Source organism: Colletes latitarsis, chromosome 14 (genome assembly GCF_051014445.1).
Source record: "Colletes latitarsis isolate SP2378_abdomen chromosome 14, iyColLati1, whole genome shotgun sequence".
Taxonomy (NCBI): Eukaryota; Metazoa; Arthropoda; class Insecta; order Hymenoptera; family Colletidae; genus Colletes; species Colletes latitarsis.
In genome coordinates this window covers 25,713,788-25,735,916 of record NC_135147.1, presented here as the reverse complement: position 1 = coordinate 25,735,916, position 22,129 = coordinate 25,713,788, and the positions used below count along the sequence as shown (strand labels likewise).

Here is a 22,129-nt window from a genome sequence, read left to right as displayed (position 1 = left end):
AATTTTCAACTTTACTCTGCAGTCAAATTAACTGCCCTATGGCGTAATAATTTGTAACAGATTTGTTTGCGTGAGCGGAAACAGGTCAGAGGGTTTCCATCGAAACAACTAACTCGGGGTTAAACGACTGGCCCTCGAACGATAAAACAAAGCGCGATCGATGAAAAATCTAGGATCGCGATTCGCCGGGGCCGCCACCCTATTCGAAAACGGTGACTCAGACGCGAAAAATGATATTTTATCTCAACTATATTACAAGTTTTCACTAACAATACATTTAAAAGTGGTAATTAACGATCAATATTTCTTCGTTATTTCGATCTTAATGAAGAAGCACTTACTTGCACAAGGAATATTTATATCGATACGACGTCGAACAGTCATTTTCGTTCAATATATTTGTTTATCGAGTAACTGTACAATTGAGACATGGATACTTCAATTATAGTATCATATCATATATTCAAAATTTGCGATAATTAGTACGATAGATCTTAAATTATTTAACACGTTACGACCCCTGGTCTCCTCTACAAACTTAACGACACCTAACATGATCGAAGATGGTCGAAAATTGGACTTTCTCGCGTCCGAGTCGCCTTTTAAATTTTCGAACACCGTGGTTCGTTCCAAATTTCGTTGCAACTCTGTCCGAGGCGAGGTCTCGAATTATCGAGCAGGGTAGAACGCATGTGCGTTCGGTTACGTATCTGTTTCCGGCTGTGTTTACCAGCGCCTAGTATTATTCGAACGCGCGTCCTTTCGCGTAGGACAAACATCCCTTTCTGGTCCAGCAACGAGGGGGGGATGCACGGTGTACACGTCGAGCCCCTTTCTCGCCCCCTTTCGCCCCACTCGTAGCTTTTCCTCCGACACCACCACCTCCTCGGGAGGCTTTGCAGGCTGCGCGTCCGTCGCCGCGCCGTTTGCTCGTCTTCTCCGTCAGTGTGCCGTCCGCCGTCGGTCGAGGACCACGTGTTTATGCGCCGCGTCGACCCGCGCCGTCAGGCTGCTCGTCGCGCGCTTTCTACGCACCCCCTAGTGATCGTCGAAGTGACGTCGAATAAAAAAAATCAAAAAAAAAATCCAACGACCCGTCGACAACCGTTTCTCTTCTCTCGTCGTACGGTATCGCGCGTCCAACCCCCTTCGTTCGACGCGCACGGTGGTTGGTTCGCGCACGTGACAAATACTCGCCAGCAGGGATGATACTTCCGACGTCCACGGCGCGATAAAGGAGGAAAAGCGCGCGAACTTGGAGGGATCGAGTCCCCCCGCGTTGGACCCACTCGAGACGAAGATCTCCCTTAGCGTGTTTCGACTGTTTATCCGGATTAATCGCGACTCCCGGAACGGTTCAAATGCCAAGGAGGATCCGTACACAAGCCTCCCCCGTCTCGATTCGCCGTCGATCGTCGATCGAAACTCTTCGGAGCGTTGGTCGAGGCACGTCGACCCGGGCATATCCTCCTGTTCGCGGCGATCGAGTTATTTTCTGAACGACGGTGGCCGTTGGTGCGGTGAACTCTGCGGCCTCGGTGGACATACCATGGTCACCGGTGATTGCGGGTATCATGCTCGTCGTTGCAGGTTATTGGCGGCAGCGGCGCGCGGTTAGATCGAAAGTGCGGCAGATTTTCTAGCGGCGCGGAGGCTACTACGCGTGTCCGACGCTTTAATAACGGGCGCGGAGTGGATGAAAGGCAGGCGGAAAAAAGAAGAGGCGAAACGGCGACCGGGGGTGTTGCGGTGCGCGGCGTTGGATGCGGCGGTACCCGCGGCGGCTTTAATTAGTGTTTAAGTAGAGAGGAAAAACACGAGTGGCTCGCGGGGGTGGAGATCCGGTCGGCGAGGAGGGATACCCGTTAATGCGCGAAATCGACCGCACGCATTGAACGCCGTGAAGGGGGGAGAGAATATAAAGAAAAGGAAAAAAGAAACTGACGACGTCGAGTGGCGAAACGAAAAGGGGATTTCGATGGTGCGACGCGAGACTCGACGGAATCGGCGATGATCGTCGAACGAGCTCGGCAAGGTGAGATTAAAGTGCGACAGGTCGCGAGTGAGTACGCCAGAGCGACGGTTACCGATCGAGTGTTAAGGGAGATTCGTGATCGAGAGGTAAACGTGGATTAACGAGAGTAAAATGTGGAGTGCACTGTTGTCGTTCGTCGGACTAACGAAGGCTTTTTCCTACGTCGCCGGGATCACTTCCACCGTCGACGAGAAATCGGGTGAGTCCCTTTGCCTCTTCCTTCCGCGTAATGCGTAATTTCTCTCGTCGAATAAACGTATCGAGACGAGAAATACCGCCGTGGGTGGCGACGCGAGGCCCAGGCCGATTCCCCGGTGTTTTCTCGCTTTTATTTACCGGGGCTCGGGCGGTATCTGGGGCGGAGACTCGCTCCAGGCGACCGCTGCAGTTTTTCGCAAGCTGCACGCGGCCGTACGCGAACACGGAATCCACGACGCCGATAATCGCTCGATTTACGCGAGTTTCCGGTCTCACGGCGACGTTGTCCGAACTCGGCGACTTGGCCCGCGGGAAGAAGGGACGTGTATTCCCCAGGTATTACATAATGTACCGGACACGCTAACCCGCTTGTACTTGCACGCCCTGCACTAAAGCGCGAAGGACGGCCCTACGGGAGTTAGGGCCGTTGGGGAGTGGCGACCCCACGCACTCGAGTTCCCTCGCCAGTACAGACGTCGCCCAAAGTGCTCCGAGCAATTCGTTTTATCTTGCGAACCCGCTGCGTCGAACTGTGTTTCGATCACTGGACAAAACTTTGAAATATTACGTAGCTCGCGACAATGGTAGATTTTTTACTCCAAGAGTCGGCGTATTCCTTGAACCCTTTGGAATATGGACGCTTTTCGTAGTCAAAGGGCTAAACGCATGCTGTTGATGCTTCATTCGATTGTGACATTGTAATCCCTTTGAGAAATTCTAACATTAGGGTAATTAAACGTCTCGAGGCTTTAATGTTTGACTACCAAAGTCGTATACGCGTTTACTATTTTGCTAAACTGGTCTTGCATTAAGGTTATAGTTTCAAACATAACTGCTTTGATGCTTTTCTATTCGTATGAGAGTAACGATTGTTCAGAGTCAAAGTGCATCCTAGTCGAAAGGTTAAGTCTTCGTCAATAATTTTTAATAACAGTACCAATATATATTCTAACTCCAGAAGCAGATTTTCACCTTTTTATATTTTAATAAAATAAATCTTGAACAAAAGTCATGTTTGCCCCAAATAACAAAGCACAGATGGAAAATAGGTTTATCGATCGAGCAAAAAGATCTTTGTTTTCAATAACAATTCTTCGAATCCAACGCGATGGCGACAGAAACAAGGGAATTAAGTGTAAAAGGAATAATAAAGGTAGATCAGACGGAAAGAGCGCGACAATAGGTCTCGTAAAAACGAGAACGTGATAGGGGCCAGGGAAATGGGACCAGACAGGTGACAATATGAATTTGTGATGGTTAAGAGAAAAAAGAAAACGGAAAAAGAGTCCGGGGAGTATGACGATAGTAATGTAATAGACGCACAAACGTAATAATACTAACAGACAATGAACATTCACATTTTAATGGATAAACGAGAGATTACGTTAGCAAATTTAAAGTTTTAGATATTCATGAAACATGAAACCTTTGTATCGAATAATAAAAAAAGGTCCGACTAAAAGTGGCACATCTAAATAAAATGGATAAAAATCCCAGGATATGCGACGGGCTTTCTTTCAGGCTTAAATTCTATTTTTTCTCTTTAAAGAACGACACATAAATTCTGAACGCAAGCAACATTAGTACGAAACGTTTTTTCGTGCCACGCATGATTTAAAAGATACAGCGGGTAATAATTTCGCAGGTATACGTTGGAAGGCATTAATTAGAACGCCTCCCGTAGTTGAATTCCAGTTTATTAAATGCTCAAAATGTTGCCCATTAATTCCCAAACATATATTTATTCTTTTCCGCCGTGTTTCCGCGAACTTTTAACAACGATCCTGATATGACAGATGCTCAAGCGCCCGGAGATTTCATATTTTTCCCCGTTAAGGGAGTTACACGTATTGCATCATCGTTAAAAATGCCTCGCGCAAAAATGTAAACGCGTCGGATCCGGTCGTAGTTTTATTCAACGAATTACTTTTCGCAACGTCAAGTTGTCAATTGCAACGTCGACGTATCGAAAACCGCGTCAACGGGAAATTGTATTATCGTTGAACCTGTTAAATTATGCGTGGTAGGGAAAAAATATTTATTTTTTGGACAAGCTGTTGATCCGACCGTCAGTTTATAAAATCAGAGGATCGTATTTTTAACTAGCGTTTAGTCTGGATAATACGACAATCGTAACGTGTTAATAATAAAACATTTCTGCCTCGAATTTTCCGTTCCCACCTGCCCCTTTTTACCATATTTTTCCCGACTTGTCCGCTCTGCAAGTAATTGTCTCTAACACGCGAAGAGCCGTCATAATCGCATCGCCCTTACGCCATATTTATAGCGATAAGTGTCGAAACTACGTGGAAACAGTGGCGCGGGGGGAAAAAAGTAAGATTCTCATAACTTAGAAATGTCACGACTCTAATGTTACGCGAGCACGCACCTTCAGTCGAAAACCTCGCCGATGGCTAACTAAAATGTCAGACTTTCAACCACTGTGAGTATAACAGAAAGACAGATCAGCCCACTGAAAGGGGTTGCGGTTCGTACTGGGTCAGACGTTTCCAGCGTACCTACGGGCGAGCAAAAATTATTCGACACTGTCTACGTTCCCCTTACACCCGTTACATTTTCCTTATCCGTAGATCGATCTTTACGACTCTCTACGATACTCCCTTGCACGCTCCCACGCAACCAACGCGATCAAACTCGACGAAGACACGGGATTTCGATTTTCTTTGGACCGAAAGACAACTTTGTATATTTGAGAACGAAGAAACGGATTCTTTAAATATACTTGACAAAATGTGACGAAGGGAAGTGTGGACCACGTGCTCGACAGGCCGAGGGTTGGAATGGGGGTTTCGAACGTCGAAAATTTTCGCCCACTCGTTCGTCGTGTACTGGAAACGAAATTGCCGGAGAGATCTCGAAATAATGAGCCGGAGTAATGCGTTTGAAGATTCCAGGCGGCGGAAGCTTCTCGTTATCTCGCGATTGAAAACTTGGTTTCGCCCGGCGTGCTCGTAATCAGACTCGTGCCTCTTGTCCTTTGACGCGCGGGCCCCCGTATTGTCTTCGACGCGGAAGTTCCCCTGACTTGGAGCAACTTCGCTCAACAGCACCGGGAATTCGATTAAGGCTCGCCCGTGACTCGGGGGCGATTCGACCCCCCCCACCGGCTTCGATCGATCCTCGATCCCGGCGAGTCGCGCGATCGACGACGTTCCACGCGTTCGCGGTTTGCCTTCGTCTTTTCTGATCTCTCGAAAAAAGACCACTGTGGACAACAAACTAGCCACGAACTTAACAGGTTGGCTGCTAGACCAAAACTTGTAATTTTAGACAACTCTAAACTGTACTTTGTGCTAGTAATTATTTTCGTAACCACGTTTAAATTCACGAATTCAAATTTATTTTCTTTAACACAACAAAGTGTCAATCCACCCAATAATTTTTAAATCCCATACGAAATGTTTTTTTATCTTCGCTACGGATTGACCTAAATCGATTCGACTAATATTTCCATTAATATTTTAAGCCCCTCGAATCGTCCAGGAGAATGATATTTTGTTTTTAGATAATTGGAATATCTAGATTTCGTTTCTTTAGCTCGGTGAGAATCGATGCAACGCGTGACGTGGGAGTAAAAGTCGAGCGCGAGTTCGTGGAGGTTAAAAGCAGGTTTATCGTGAATCGTGGATGCCGTTTCCGGTTTCCGGTTCCAGTTCTGTTTCTCTGTCCCTCCGTTTTTCCATGTCCCGGCGCGTTTTGATTCCCCAGCGCGCGTTCCCGTGCGGGCAGAGAGCGCCGTGCTGCTGCGAATGCGGCGACGGATCGAGCTCGTTATTAATTATTGATACCACGGCAATAACTCGACGCGGTAATAATGGTCGAAAATATGATCGCGCGGAGGATATACGTGGCGACGGGACGCGCGGTAAATATATTCCTGTAACGCAACAATTATCGACGGTATCGTTTATTATTGCGCGTTCGTCCGGCGTCGGTCTCGCTCGGATAAATACCGATGCGAGAAGTATCATCGATAAAGTTATCCGCGGGAATAATGAAGTCCTTTCATTAGCGAGTGGATCGTTTCGCGTTTCGGGCCGCGGCTACGCGCTCGATTGCATTTACGATGTAGGCTTCTCGCCTGCCCAGGGATACGGCTGTTCACCAGCGAGAAAATTAATCGCCCCGGCTCCAACAAAATCGCGTTTAACTCTTCCCCGGTCTCCTCGTTATAAATTATTCTTTCGATCGTTTTAACACTTTGACTGCCACCTCGCCCATATACGGGTGACGGAATTCACCACTTTGATACCAGAAAAAATTAATCAAGACGAGAGAAATAAATCTGGATAGCATTTATGAATTTTAACAAGGTGACAGAAATAAGTACTGAAATAAATTTCAAGTTACGTAAAATTTGATCTCGCAGAATATTATACGGTTTCGATCTGGCAGCGTACGTGCCATTTTTGGACACCTGAAATCGTTTATCGACGTGGACGTTGATCGTCGTACGGATTTACAAATGCATCTTTGATGCGCGTTGCGTTCTCTCGCGTCTTTATCGCGAAATCTCGACCGAATCGCTGGAGATCTTTAAATCTATATTCCGCGGTTGTAGCTGGGAATAGTAATGGGACGTACTTTCTGCTCCATAATTTTCCAACATCATCATTTGCTTGCTCGAAATGGCTTGCCGTAAAAACTATGCCAATAAATGCCAGCGTTCTGAGCGCGTCGGTGAGTTTCCACGGTTTTGCAATATTTATCGCCTCGTACACATTTTCTGCTTCGTTGTTAGCATACTCCTTTTTTTTGTTATCGCGTTGCTTTTAAGTAATGCAGCCGCGTCGATAGCCCTTCTGCTCTTCCGCAAGAACAATTCTATCTAGAATATTATTTATTTATTACACGGGTCAAAACCCATTACATCCAAGAGAAAATATAATATTTTTACAGTTGAGGCAGAGAACGGTGCTCAAAATAGAATTGATATCGAGATTTTAATTATAAATTAGAAAAGAACCCTCCTCCAAACAATTTTATCATTTTCAGCGTCGAACGTTAGAATTGCTTTTCGACGAAACGATTTTCCCGCGTACGAAGGCCAAATACGAGTTTTAGATTCGCGACGCGGCATCGAAAGAAAGACGTGGGTGGTAGTTTCTCTTTGTTCTCGGCGACATTGCCGGACGAAGGCTGGAGAAGATCGTCGCGCATAAAAGCACGTAGAGGGTTGCACACAGACGACGTCGCACGCGTGTAGCTGGAAACTCGAGGCAACCGTGAAGAGGACTCCTCCGGTAGCGTATCGAGGGCTCGTCGACTTTTCTTTCCCGGGGAAGGTTTAACGAACCGACCTGCCGCAGTTTCCTTTCCGCGCGCGGACTTCTTCGTTCCGCTCTCTGGTTTTCCCGCCGTTTCTTCTTTTTCTCGCGCTCGTCTCGTCGGTTGCAACCTGTTTTCCAGCGGCGGCCTCATCCCGCCCGGTTATTCGATTCCCTAATTCGCTCCTGGCGGAATTCCCTCCATCTTTGTTTCCGCTTTCCCTCTCGATAATAGCGTCTCTTCACGATTCGTAACTCGTGTCGTAATTTTCATTTCGAAAGCTCCCCGTATCCAGGTTCGAGAGACGAGCGTGAAGGGGAAAAAAACGCGATCTCTCTCGATTTCACTTTCAGCGTTTTCTTGTTTCCACTTGGCGCCGCTGTCCCGTTAATACGCTATTTTTTTTTCTTGCACGCTCTTCGGGATCCCCCCATCCACCCATCGACGAAACTGATTTCCGTTTTTAGCGCGAGCGCCAGCCCCGAGCGACCCGGCCTTTCGAAAAGCGCCGCGACGCTTTCATCGACCGTTTCCGCCCGGGGAACGGCGGCCAAAGAAAAGCGCGATGAAAAATTTTCACCGGTCGTCGCGAATCGTTCGTCGCCACTCGCGATTCAAAGAGACGCGCGAGCACTCGTTCGGCCTGATCTGAGCTTACGCGATTTAACGCGAATGTCGCGGACAAGAGGGGTCCGTAAAAAGCGCCTGGCAGCGCTCAGCCACTGTGCAAAAACATCGTGAAAGAAACCGAACGCGATATTTTTCGAACGGAACGCGACGCGTTGGAACACCAAATATTCACCGCGAAGGATCCGGGAGCGAATATCGTCGGGCAACGAATTTTTTTCTGGACGAGGTTCTCGAGAAACTTGATATGGAAAATTAGAATAAATTGCTCGTTATTTCCACTCGTGTTCGCGTCTATGAGACGACACGTTGCCATCTGTTTTACGTCGACGTGTTACTATTTTTTGACTAGCCTACAGTTAAAATGGATAATACCGTAGCACCGCTAATGCGGACGAACACCGACGCAAGTAGAAATGACGAGTAATGGTCAGACGCGGTGGCCTAGTCTCGCATTCGTTATTTATCTTAACGCATTAACGACGGGGCGTTTTTATTAAAACTTTCCTACACGACGCGTGATGTATTTAGCCCGAAAATAAGCTTTTAAATTAACTACTGTGATGCATGAATAAATGTAAAAGTAAACCACTGTCGTAAATAATATCGGAGAAATTACTAGAAAAACATACAGTAACGTATATATATAGCTCCCTAGCATTTTGTACCACTAGTTTCAAACATTATTTTAATATTGAATAGTATTTGATTCTGTTTAATCTGCGTACGAATCTAGCGGTAACTTCTGTTGAATTCAGTCGGACTGGAGATCGCGAATCGAATGCGTAGGTGGTCGGTATTTCGGGGAATAAAAAATCGCGGGTAAGCAGAACCGCTAATCGAGTGGATGTTTAAACGAAAGTATCGGTTGCGAACGAATTGCGCGAGAGAATGAATTTTTGGAATGCACACGGTGGTTTCGGGCGCAAGCAGTGTACCGAACGCGTGTGGTTTGAGTTATCGAGTGCGAGAGGTCGAACGAGTCGGTCGAGCATCGCGGAGTGCACAGAGAGTTATTGCCAGAGAAATGTACCGGGTGGAACGCCTTCCTTTGCCGCCATAAATAGCGCTTAAACCGAGTATTGTTAACCCGCGCAAAGTTCACGAGGTATTTCCTCGGAAATTAATCAAGATACCAATTTCGGGTTAGAAGAGAGCTCGTCCTAGTTTCGCATCCGCTCCCCTGACAGTGATAACCTTAACCGGGTTTTCGGAGGGAAAGTATCGGGGAAAAATCGTGGCGGGTTAAGAGAATATTTCGAAAAGTCGCGCCCGAAAACGGTGGGCCAAGTAAATTCGTCGTTTCTGAAACGATGTTTCGCGTCGTCTCGCGATGGATTTCCTTTTTTTTCTTCCCATTGATGGCTGCATTCAGGAGCGTCGTCGCCTCCGCTCCCAGGACGCGTCGAATCCAATATTTCTCGGTGTATCGCGACGTCGACTGCCGGGGCCCGTGGCCCCTTCCACCTAGATTTTCGCAGGATGCATCTCGAGGGTTTAAGTTCGATCCTGTCGTGCCGACAGTTACAAACGAGACGTCCTATAACTGTCACCGAATGGGGGGCGGCTCGGACCGAGGAGCGCGGAGAAGCTTCCTTCCTTCGAAATTACGCGCGAGGCTCCCGATTCCACCTTGCAAACTCGCGCCAACTCCGTCAATCGATGCCTCGACGATTAATCAAACCTGGAGACTTTGCCTTTCGGTGGGAGGACTCGTGCTTCGCGAACATGCTTTGCTTTTTATTAGAACTAGGACTGTAACACGCAGTATGATGCGTTTTGACGTCGTCTATGAGTTCTGATACTTGTATTATGGTAAATAATACTATTTAATCAGGCGTGCTGTGCAATAACAGGTACATCGTTCGATTATCGAGTAGTTCTATGTTTGACTATGTTTGAGCGAGTCACTTCTGAATTCTTTTCATGTTTTAGAGTCGTAGATTGATGAAAACAGTATTTCATAGCTAGTGTTGTATAAGTTTAACACCGATATGTACGGTTTAGTCACGCATATTCGGTTTGACGTTGCCTGAGAGCCCCAATACTTGTAAAATCGTAAACAACGCTACTTTAATTACAAATAAGAGGAATAGTTCTATGTTTCGCTATGTTTGAGAACATCTGAGACTCGTATATCCCTTAAAACAGTATTTCGTAGCCTGTGTCCCGTAAATTTGACATCGCTACGTACAGTTTAGTCGCAGATACGCGCAACTGGGTATCAACATGATGGTTTGACGTTGTTTGGACGTGTGTTTCGCGCGTACAAGGACCGTCTCTGGTGGCCGAAGGGTACAAGGTCCGATTGCACACGCGATCTCTCGACTCGTAAAGATCTCGCAGCAGGAGTTGACGCGGGGTCGGGATTGAATCTTGCCGACAGAACCGATTTCGCTTCCGGCGTTGTCTCGTGGAACGATTGCAGGCTATTTCCTATCACCCGACTCTCCGCGCCAGAGAAAAAGGAACAGGACGGAGCCAGATAACGTGGAACAGAGAGAGGGAATCGAAGCTACTAGCTCGATCTCGCTTCGACGGAGCCGACGGGATACGAATTTACTCGGAACTAAGAGCGCGCCTCGATTCCTCTTTTTGTCCCTTCGTGCGCGATATCCGATACATCTCGACGCGCTTGAATAAAGTCTATATTCGCTCTTACGAAATAATCCCGGGTAATGCGAAATCCAAACCAGTAAATAAATGTCTGTCCCGCGGAACTCGACGTATCGACAAATCGATACGATTGTACGCGATTTAGCGCCCGTCGCGGATTTTGCAGTTTTCCTCGTCGCCGTGGGCGATTCTTCTGTCCCCGCGAACGTTTAAAAATCACATCGAACTTCCAAGCCAGTTTTCTTCGCGTTATTCGAAATTTTGAACATCGTCGAAGGTTTATCGTAGCTTCGACGCCCACCGCAATCCTATTAACGCCTCTGCCACGCTCCTCGTAGTTCGTCGCCAAGCGCGTTCACTTCCAATAGAAGGTCGATAATCGACGAGTATACTCGTGTTTGAAACGCGTCAACCACTCGACGTGCGATTTAATCGCAAGTAATTTTTCAAATGTGTATTTAATTCGGTGCTACGCGAGAAAGATTCGTTATTATTATTTGTAATAATAAAAAGGTGTCAGCCCCGTAGGAAATCCACCGCGCGACGTTGCGTCGAAATGCGAAATAATTCGCGCTCGTAATTTCCCGGCAAAAAATTCCCTCAGACCGGAAGGAGCAACAATTCCCTCTTTAAGTAATTCGCTTTGGGGGCTCGAATCCCAGACACTCCCCGACAATTCGAGTCGCGGGGTGGGTCGGAGAATGGAGGGAGGCTGGAACGTTAAAGGGAGTCACGGTTTGCTAACGACGGATTAATTTTGCAGTTAGACGGCGTAATCTTGATAATTTCCCTCCGAAACTTATCCATCGATCGACGAAACTGTTTACGTAAATTCACGGAGGTGGAAACCGGGGATCCGCGAACGTGGTAAAATTTGAACGGTTCCGGTTATATCCACCCACGTATCGAGATCACCGAGACGAGGCAATTCTTCGAACGATCTTCGAACAATCTTCGCGCCACTCGTCGTCTCGCTGCGCTCGTTACCACCCCTGCTTCCGTTTCCGTCCGCTCCTCGTGGAGTGTTTGTTTCGGTCCCACCGAATGGTATTTGTATTTACTTCCGTAAGAACGGATCGTTACGCGTTCTCGACGGCACTCCAATTATTTGAAGTCGTCCGATAAAAAACGGGACGGGGCTCAGAAGTACGGTCGATCATTGATTCTTTGCTATCATCCCCGTATCTCCTCAATACGTTTCCATCGGGAGCCAGCTGTAGGGGGAGGGGGGTTGTGCAGTTTTTGTTCGTTACTCCACGGACTTTCCGCATTCTTCGGATATCGAGGCGGACTCTTCTCGGCCCCGCTTTAAGAAACTCCCTGCGAGGTCATTCCGGGCCAGTTTAGTGGCTCGTTCTACCCAATCTGGTAACAATGTCGCCCAACGGAGATCCATCGTTGGCTCTGGGGAAAAAGAACGAACGTATTCACCGTATTGCACCAAAAAGGTACGCGATTTTGATCGTGCGTCGAATTATCTGGCAGAGATCTTGTTAAAGACTCGATAGTAATCCCATTCAGGGTTTACAATTGATTAGCAATCCTTGTGTACCAAATCTCGCGACCAGAAGGTGTTACGTATTAAATAATTCTAGATAGCACAGTTTAATTAATGAACTGTATAAATTGCATCTGCTCGTCGTCGTTCTTTTCTAACGCGAGGGAACCAGTGATAACGAATAATCGTGAAAATTCTACGCCACAGGGGAAAAGAAGGGGAAATTTTGTGCAATATTTACACAACATTCCCGAAACGATAAATTAACAACGAAATTATTACATCGCGTATGCAAATATTCGGGCGGCTGTTTACCATAACAGAAAATTATGGATTCATGAGAATAAAGTGGCGCATTAATTACGGTTGTCAGTTACAGCGAACCGTTCGCGTATTCCTCTACTCGTTCCGCGAACCATATTTTCTACATCTCTGGAGGTTTTCCGAATTCCTTTGCGTCACCGATCGGTAATTGGAACGCGATTTTGATCGTTCGGAAATTGCTTTCGCGTCGTCGCGTACGCCAGATGGACGAACATATTTAATCGAAAGAGTCGTGGGGATCGTGGAAGGCGAGCAGGGGAAACGGGAGACGGGAATAGTACGAGAGAAATCGAGTAGCTGAATATCTACGAACAGGGGAAACGAAACGACGGAAGTCGAAGTCGAAAAACGTAGAACCGCATAAATTACGAGGGGCTACGAAAAGCAACAGTTCTCGGGGAATAATTTACACAACGAGAATGCTGGACGGACTCTTAAGAAAAGTCTTTTGATATTTCGCAATAAAAGCAAGAGGACCTTTTCGAAACTGCTAATTCAGCTTTGTCCTTTGTGGGTCCCCGCGTTCATTGTTTCTTACAGAAGCACGGCTAACAAAACATCGCGTATCTCGTCATGGAAATTCGCTAATACAAAGTGGCGTGCAAAACTTTCCAGACGAAAAGTCTTCTCCTTTCTTCTCGTTCAAAGGATCATCGATTGATAGAAATTTTCTTTTCTTTTTAGTTGCTCAGAGTATACAATTTAACGTGGCATAGCAAATACGATTCTCTATGAAAATTAAATAAATTAATCGCGATAATCTATTCCGGTGAAAAGAATTTTACGAGGGGGTGGAATAAGATTGCTCGCAAAGTTCCAGCAGATTCTAACGATAAGATCGCCGTGTTTAGTGCTGCAGATAGACGGTCCGATGGAGGAGGCGGATTCTCGCTAATCTAGCCGGAGCATTCACGGAGATACTTCCGAGCAATTCAGGCCAGACGAGCATACCATTCAGTAGTTTAAATAAGATACTCGGATCTGAAATTATTTTTCGATGCTCTGGTGTAATCGGTTCTGGTCGATCATCGAATTTTGAAAACTCCCCATCAATAATAGTTTAATCCCGGACCTTCCTCTTTTCTTCTCCTCGCGACGAAGCCATCAAATATTGACGCGAGAATATTGCCTCGTTTTAAACGTGTCGTGGTTCTCGTGAAACAAGATGGCCGGTGGAAGTTCTAAAAAAGTTCGAAAGTTTCGTATGCAAATACACATGAAATTGTAAACACAGGTTGTTTAACACTTCCTTATTTCGCACTCGTAATTGACATTTAATACAGTTTTCGCGAACTTTGCTTTCAAAGTAGAGAGAAAACTTCATCTGACCTGAAACTTTCGCACGCCACCGAACCGTATATTCGCGAATATACGTTGTAACACGTCGAATAAATCTTGGGGGAACTTTTTATCGCGCGGAACTGATTTTGAAATTAAATTTTCGGTGGCTGCTCGCGACTTTAGGCGAAATTTCGCGCGTTCGTTTTTTCGAAACAATGTTAATTTTAAAGGAGTTCCGGTGAATCGGTTTCGAGTGTCGTGGTTGCCGGTGGATAAGGAGTAATCTAATCGGGAAAGAGGAGGACGACGAGGCTCGTCGACGGTGATAAAAAGTCTATCGAATCGGAAACGGTCAGCGACAAAGTAAATCGCGATTTTCCAGAGGAAATTGGGTATCAGAAAGAGGGACAGAACGCCGACGGCCAATGGCGAGCCGTCAATCAATGGCGCCGCAAACGATATATCAGTGTCGGCCGTAGAAGCGAGAACGAACGAAAGAATAGGAGAACCGACTCGCAGGAATTCTACCGACTAATGGACGACAGCTCGTAAAAATAATAACGGCATATCGGAAATCGAGCTTCCCGTTAATCAACGAACCACGCGACCAACTGAAACGTCTATGGATGTCAAAAGTTTACTTATTTATTTACTTGTTCGTTCATTTTTCAACGGGTTTAGTTCCGTTGATTACACGTACGGTCCAATTGTCTGCCCGTGACGAGCAACGATCTTTAAGTATTAATTTCGCTTCGTGTCTGGATCGTTAGTCTTGGCGAGCAAATCATTTCGGTACTCGATGTTCGTTGTTAGTTTCAGAGAAGTGAAATACTGATTCAAGTGTGCTGCAGTTTGCGTAAGAATTTTAATAGAAATAGTATTTGGTTACGTATTTGTGTGATTTTTTAATTATTACGGATGTAACGAGCAGATTATGTTGGCTCCACAGTGCTCGTTACGGTCGAGATTGACTGTATAACATCGTTGGAGGTATTACGGCAACAACGCTAACTGGTTCTGGATTAGCACGTATTAGACGGAGGGTAGTAACGTCAAATTAGGAGGACGTTTGACTGTCTAACGAGGGAATAATCTATCAATTTCGACGTAGGAACTTCCGTACGGAATAGTCTACGAAACTCCTGCGACGGAAGAAGTCACAGACATTTATTTACGTTTCCCAGTAACGTTATACGCTCCGTTAATTACGCCTCGTATGACCAAAATTAATATCGTAGGTATTACAATACCGCGGCGCGCACATCGCCGTAAGGAGTATGGGGGGTTTAAGGTGCAAATTACGCCTGACTGATTCACGATCACGAGACCTTAACACGTTTATTACCACGGGACGCATATATGGGCGATGCAGCATGTTACGTAGGCGCACACGACGCCGGCGAACGTATTAACGAAAACTTTAGTTTGTTCAGACATGGTAGCTTTGAAACTTGGCAGAAAATGATTCTACGTAGAAAACTAGATTAAAAAGTATGGGCAACGTTTCTTCTTTGGGGTCTCCGTTTTCGAGATAGGTGAATTCGAAAATGTACGTAGAACGATTGAGATTCAGTATGACTGAGGTGGCGCGTCTGACCATTCATTTACTTTTCTACTTGCGCTGAGGTCCAAGTCGTACCTAGGTTCTTCAAAGTCGATTTTCTCGATAAGAAGGTCTCTAATGAAACAATTTTATCATATTTACATGTAAAAGCATCCTATATCTTCTTTTTCTTTGGATCTGACGATTAAAGTACACACTAGCCATCTTGTCTTAACACTTTGATCGCTACGTCATCCATATATGAATGACAAGACTAAATTTGAATAGGATTCATGAACTTTAATGTGTACGAAAGTAATTACCAAGACAAATTTTAATTTACACAGTTTACAATTGTATGAGATCACAGTTTTGGTCTGGCAGTGTTAATCGTGTTACGTTTGAAATAGCGATGAAATAATTACCAGATGTTTAGTTAAGAAATTCTAAGTCGAGTCCAGGTAGAGGATCGCAAAGAGTAAACTTCTTGGACTGCGAAACGAAAGGGAAGTTTAACGTAGATTGAGACCAACGCGATAAAACGGTCGCACGATTGTCCGATATACGATAAAGTTCCGCGAGTTATTTTCCAAGCCACTTGGAGTCCACTTACGCTGGTATCACGCTCGGAGCATCGCTGCGTCCGTTCGCCGCTCCATAAGAGCGCTTTTAAAACGCACCTGTGCTTTTATACGAACGGTTGCGTCCAACGATTCGATCAACGTCGGACTTATCGACGCCCATAAAGTTTAAATTATTCGGTTTTATTGTCTTCTATTGATTCCATCGACGTGCTCCGTGGTCCCCCAGGCATCGATCGTCGATTCGTTAACGACGACAACGTGTTTTCGCCGATCTTTAATGGTTTGTTTCGGATTGTTATCCGTAGCTCCAGGTGACTGAAACGGGCGTTCGACTCGCTAATTTTTCAGTTACTCGTGTCGTACGCGAGATCCGTCCCCTTCTTTCCTCCCCTTTGACGCGTTATCGCGCGTGTTTCCCGACGATTAACACGTGTTTTTTTCCTCCCACCCCCTCCCCCAACGGTTCGCCGAGGTCAGGCAATCTTCGCGGCGATATCGACCCCCGGAACGGGCCGACTTGGCCTGAACGCGAAACGCACGCCCTAGGATATCTGATTACATCGCGGAATAGTCACGAACCGAAGCTACGAGTCCGAAGACGTAGCACGAATTCCAACGACTTCATATCTCTCCGCGCCGTGAATAGCGCGCCTCCGGTCCGCTCGCGGCCGCGAGAGCTCCGTGGCCGACCCTTATCTGACTTAATAAGTTGATTGCGACGTCTTGGCGAGAAGACCAACGATCGTTGAAACGCGCTACCCAGACCGGGGGTGAACGCCAGCGACGATCTTGATCCTACAGGGGGCCGCGCAATCGTGGGCGATTTACGCGCGGAACGATTAAGCGGGACGTAAATGTTTTCGGTAGATTAGGTTTAAGCCTTGCCGATGGCGGACGGGGCCGACCAATTTGCAATTACGGAAAAGACCTCTCCTCGCGCCGGCGGGCCGATGACCTGCGGATACGAATGAAAAATGATTCGCAGAGTCGCGCAATAGGTAGTCATTGCTCGTGGGCCGATAACAGGACAGATACGGTGTATAACGTTTGAGTCGATATATCCCCGCAGGATTCTTGCGTGTTTGCTCCCTCGTACCGGTGGAACCGGTCATCCATTTACCAAACAGATCACTCCTTAGGGACTGATGCTTCCACCCCCGATTACGCGATCCCACCGTCAACGATTAAACCCTGTCCCGTGCAACTGATTTTCTTCTCTGGGCAAACACGCGGCTCGCGCCAAAATTTGCCCCCTCCGCGCGTGCCCGTATCACGGGAAAATTCGAACGATGATTCTTCATTCATCCTCCGATAGTTTTAAGGCGGAGGCAATCACATTAGTGTCTCTGAATATTTAGTTATAAGCACTGTTTTTCACTTTTCCATAACGTGTGTTTATCCATTAACATCGTTCAACTTACTGATCGCGTCTAGAATCATTACAGCAGCGAATTCATATCGAGCACTCGTGTCCCCCTGTCGGCGTACTTTCGTTTCCGTATAAAAATATTCACGGATAATAAAATAAATCCACGTGGGACATATCGGGCGATTTAAGGCGCGCAAGTTTGGTAAAAAATTGCGCAACGATCGAACAACGCTCGCAGAATTTTCGACACGGTTCTCGGATCGTGCGATCTCCTTCTGTTCGCGTATCCGATCGACCAATTAACGGCCTTTCCGTCGTTTGTCTCGGTCCCTCGATTTCTATCGGGAAAACGAAACGAAAGGGAAGAGAAACCACGAGGGCGGTCTCGTTTCGGGCCGAGACCCCTTTAACTAACTGGAAAAACGCGTTCGAGCATCGCGACCGAGTATCGGTTGGACGTTAAAAAGTAGACCGAGCCCTCGAGGGAACCGTTTCAAAGTTTTAATCGCGCTTCACGACTCGTTAACTATCGGCCATAACTTCGATTTCGTCGAGCATACGGTTTACCTCGCGTCTCTTGGAAGGCGGAACCACTTGGCCAGGGCTCGTTGGGAACTTTCGACGCCGCGGAACTTGCAAAGTATATAACGTATTGATTCCCCGGCTTCTCTATCGATATCGCCCCCGCCACCCCTGCTCGTTGTCGCGTATATTCGTACACGGGCCGAATTTTATAATTGGAGACCGTCGACCTCGACGCGAACTTTCCCCATCGCGGCACTTTCGCGGAAACCAGGCGGATGCAGATCGTATCCGGGAATCGGGACGCGTTCCGTTGCGACCAGAGGGAAAAGATTTCGTTTTTAAGGGTGGTTCGTGCTCGGTAGACGACGGCCATCTTCACTGCGCAATCGTGTCTCGATTATTTTTCACCAGCCGCGAATTCCTCGCCTCCCTCTGCCCGCCAAGAAAAAAAGGGGACCTTGCCAAACCCTGGAAAGGGATGATTCTCTTGCACGCGAGAAACGACCGAATCTGTATTATCTTTCCCTTGGAACTCCCCTGGAATGGAAACGATTTTTCCTCTCTTTTTCTACAAAGACGATGGAACCTTTTCGGTTAAAAATGTTTAAGCGAAGTCTCGGTAGAAGTTACGTTTCCCAAGAAACATTATTTTCTCGTCGCCGTAGACGTTACGGCACCGAACATATTAAATCGGATTATTGTAAATGTTGTAATAATGCAAGAGTCGGTGGATGCTGTGCTCGCGTACCGGGAAACTGCACGCCTTCAGAATTTTGAAAGCGCCATTTCCTCCGCACGAAACTCGCTCTAGAATATTCAAATGCAGGGGATATCGAATTGGAATGCATCCAGTGATCGAATCGTAATTCGTAAGAAGTTGTTTAATTTTTCGTAACGTTGAAGAAACAGGTTTTGATTCCAACAATGATAAAGAAATTTCGTCTCTCCGTAAGTACTTTTGACTCCGTTTTGATATATCGTCTGTTCTATTTCATTAGTGTACAGTAAGATGTATAGTTGTGACAGGTTGCCATTTTATGTTGTCGCTGTTCATTTACGACTCTGTGACATTGATGATTTATGAACTTATGGGCTGATATTGGTGATTTATGAGCTCGTTTTTGTTTACTCGTGCATTTCTTTAGTATTATTCGTTCTAATACCGCGTATGATTGTTAGAGTATTTTGGGACCCTGCAAAAGATCGGAGGGGAGAGATTGCACTTGTACCTCTTTCAATGGTAGAGGTTCTTCTTAACTTTAGAAATATTTCTAAGGTTCAACGTTCCCCAATGTTAATCAACTTCTCGAGGAAGCATCGTGACGCGTTTGGGCGTTTTATTTTTGGTCTTGTCAAATATCTGAGCGATACAGAGGGTGGTAATTGGAAAGTTTGGAGGAAATGATTCGCGGATTCGAGCGCAAACTAGTCGACGATCGTTTGGCGACGCGGGAAAGAGAGTCGACTATGAATACACGGCGTTCGGTAGACGCGAATTATTCATGATTCGAAAGCACGTGCCGTTCACGACGGATCGATGTTGACGGTGGTAGTCAAAACCCACGTAATATGAATCTGGTAATATCGGAGTCGGTAGCGGCGGGGCAACGTTCGTCGAATTGGGAACATGGCATCGGCGTTTCCCTACTTTGGCGCGGGCGATAACCGCACGCGCAGATTGATATTGTAGGGTCTGTAATATTGGCAATTGCGGTGCGGCTTAATATTGTGCGGGGCGGTAACGAATGTACGACACTCGGAATAGCTGTCGAAAATATGGGCATTAGAAGCCCCGTTCCGGAAAGGAAAATCATACGCGTCAGTTGCAACGTTATTCGCTTCAAACGGATTATTTGCGATTGAACACGCGGGGCTACTTATTTCGCTCCGGTATTTCAGTCCGTTCGCTTCCAACGCGTTCCTTCGAGCTTCAAACTTCCCGACGATGGAAACGTGCAAGACCCGAAAGATCGTTCTTAGACGTCTCGAACTTCGTTTTTGAGACTTGGGATTGTTTCGTCCAGCTTCCGGAAAATTGCTTCTACTCGTAAAGAAAGAGATACAAGCATAGAAGATAGTTACGTAACAAAGATAAAGAACATTTAAAAACATTAAAAACATCGAGTTTCAAGATTGGTCTAACCAGTGTGCGGTATAGTAATCTTAGTGTATTCGTATCGTTGAAAAGATCTACAGGTACGAGAGATTATATTTGAGATGTTCAGTTCGATTTGGATTGATCAAATTGTGAAATACACACCGTAAGAGTTCGCGGAGGAGGAGAATACGATGTGGGCCAGTAAGCGAGCATAAATCGGAGGTACGAGAGCGGTTAGGGGGGTAAATCGTGCGGCTGAAAGCGGCAGGATCGGTAATGGAACAACGTTCGCGAGGCGCGAGCGTGCAGAGGAGGGTACGCGCGTATCCGTCTACATTACGCTGCATAATTCATGGGGGTTGTCATAGACGCGAGAGGCGGATAATGGTACCGTGGTGGCCGCGGTCCCATTGTCCCATGGTTAGGTGGCGTCAACCAACTTGAATCCGGAGGATGACGATTACGATGTGGACGACGCCGTCGCCGACTCGTCGTAGTCGAATGTCCAGGATTCACGCACCGTGCACCTCGCAGATTGCGTCGCTGCCTGTTTACACAATGCGTTATATTCCTGCATTGTCATGCCAAAATTCACGGATACTACGCCCGTGTTCGTATTCCAGATGGGACTCGCATCAATCCCTTCTGGCCCAGGGAACAATCGTCCACGGAAGACCAAATTTACGGTTTCCGTTTCTTCCGTATCTCTTTTCATTTTCTCAAACAAGGGCACGCAAAACACAGATTCATTTAGTTCTCTCGGAAGAAGGAACAATGGTAATACTATCGATTCATCCATATTCGAATCTCACTTAAAAGAATTTATTTATTCGCTATCCATTGGCAATTTTGAAATTTCTCGACAACGTATACGCGGTACTTAGAATACTCGAAGGGTCGAAAATTTCATTTGTATAGAAAACGGATCTTTTTGCAATATTGAACGTAATCTGAAATACAACTAGGAGGGCTTCTTCTTCGCGGAAACGTCGAAACGCAAACGTTTCGCAGACGCTCGATACAATTTCGCGTTCGTTGAACAGCGTTGCGATTCGATCCAGATGCTCGAAACGTTAACCGTTTTTATTTTCCCGATAAAATTTCCTACGTAGCGAAATACTTTATCGGGAATATTTCGCGATTCTCCTCGGGTGTTTGCACATTATACCAGCTAGCGTTCGATCGTCCGGGCGAACGTATTCGTTTATACTTTCACGGTTATTTTGAATAAGAACGCTCGATTCGTACGACTCGTCGAATTTATCATCGATATATTTCCGCTGGTCGACTCGGGGTCTATTCCGTGGGATGGCGGCAGGGGGGGGGGGACGGGGGAAGGTAACGAGGCGCGGTCGTGAATCTGCCCGCGAGCGATCATCGCGAAATACTCGATTCGTAAACAATCGGTCGAAAATTATGCGGCGACGTCGAACGCCAAATCCAATTACGCGAAATTCTCGGTTGCGTCGCCGAGAGACGACCGCGACCGGTTCCCCCGGTTTTAATGCGATTATAATACGAGCTTCGCGCGGCCAAGTACGGTTAATTGCGATTTGTTCGTTGAACGCGAGAGACGCTCGTCCAACTAATTTCAACTTCTCCGCATTAAACGCTCCGGGTGTGTTACGGTCCTCCCATATTTTTCAATTCTTTCTTTTTTTCGCTCGTATTCCCCTGACGCTCGTCGTCCCTCTAACCGTCGTCCCTTGAATCGCGAATCTCGCGTACGATTTGTCGCCGATATCGCGAAATCCGGCCCCGATACGCGAACGCGCTGGAAACGACCTCGTATTTCGGCTTAATCGTGATTTCGCTTCGGTCGCGGAGGCGGCGTGTAAAGTTTTATCCGGCCGAGGGGCCAATAACTCAACCAACGTCCGACGGCCGTTCATATTCTACGAAACGGATAGAGGCGAATCGAATTTCAATCGAAAGCGAGTTTGTGAAATGGACGCTAATCCGTCCGACCGATCGCCCCGACCCGTCGACCGACGGCCGGAATGAAAGCTGAAACAAAAATCGAGTAATCTAATCCCTTAGTCGAAAATCAATCGAGTTAAATCGAATTTCGACGTCGAAATGGACTCGCGAAATCGAGTAACCCGAACGCTGATGGCAAAAACCGAGGAAACCGTCCGCGTC

At 46.6% G+C, this 22,129-nt stretch overlaps 1 protein-coding gene across 1 annotated transcript in view; it reads left to right on the top strand.

Annotated features, from left to right (window-relative positions):
* The first annotated feature begins 554 nt into the window (after positions 1-554).
* LOC143350334 (synaptogenesis protein syg-1) overlaps positions 555-22,129 on the top strand; it is a 428,929-nt gene continuing 407,354 nt past the window's right edge. Inside the window, exon 1 of the mRNA XM_076782390.1 lies at positions 555-2,234. Within this exon, the coding sequence (XP_076638505.1) occupies positions 2,147-2,234 (88 nt within the window). The 5' untranslated portion in view covers positions 555-2,146. The remainder of the gene's footprint in view (positions 2,235-22,129) is intronic.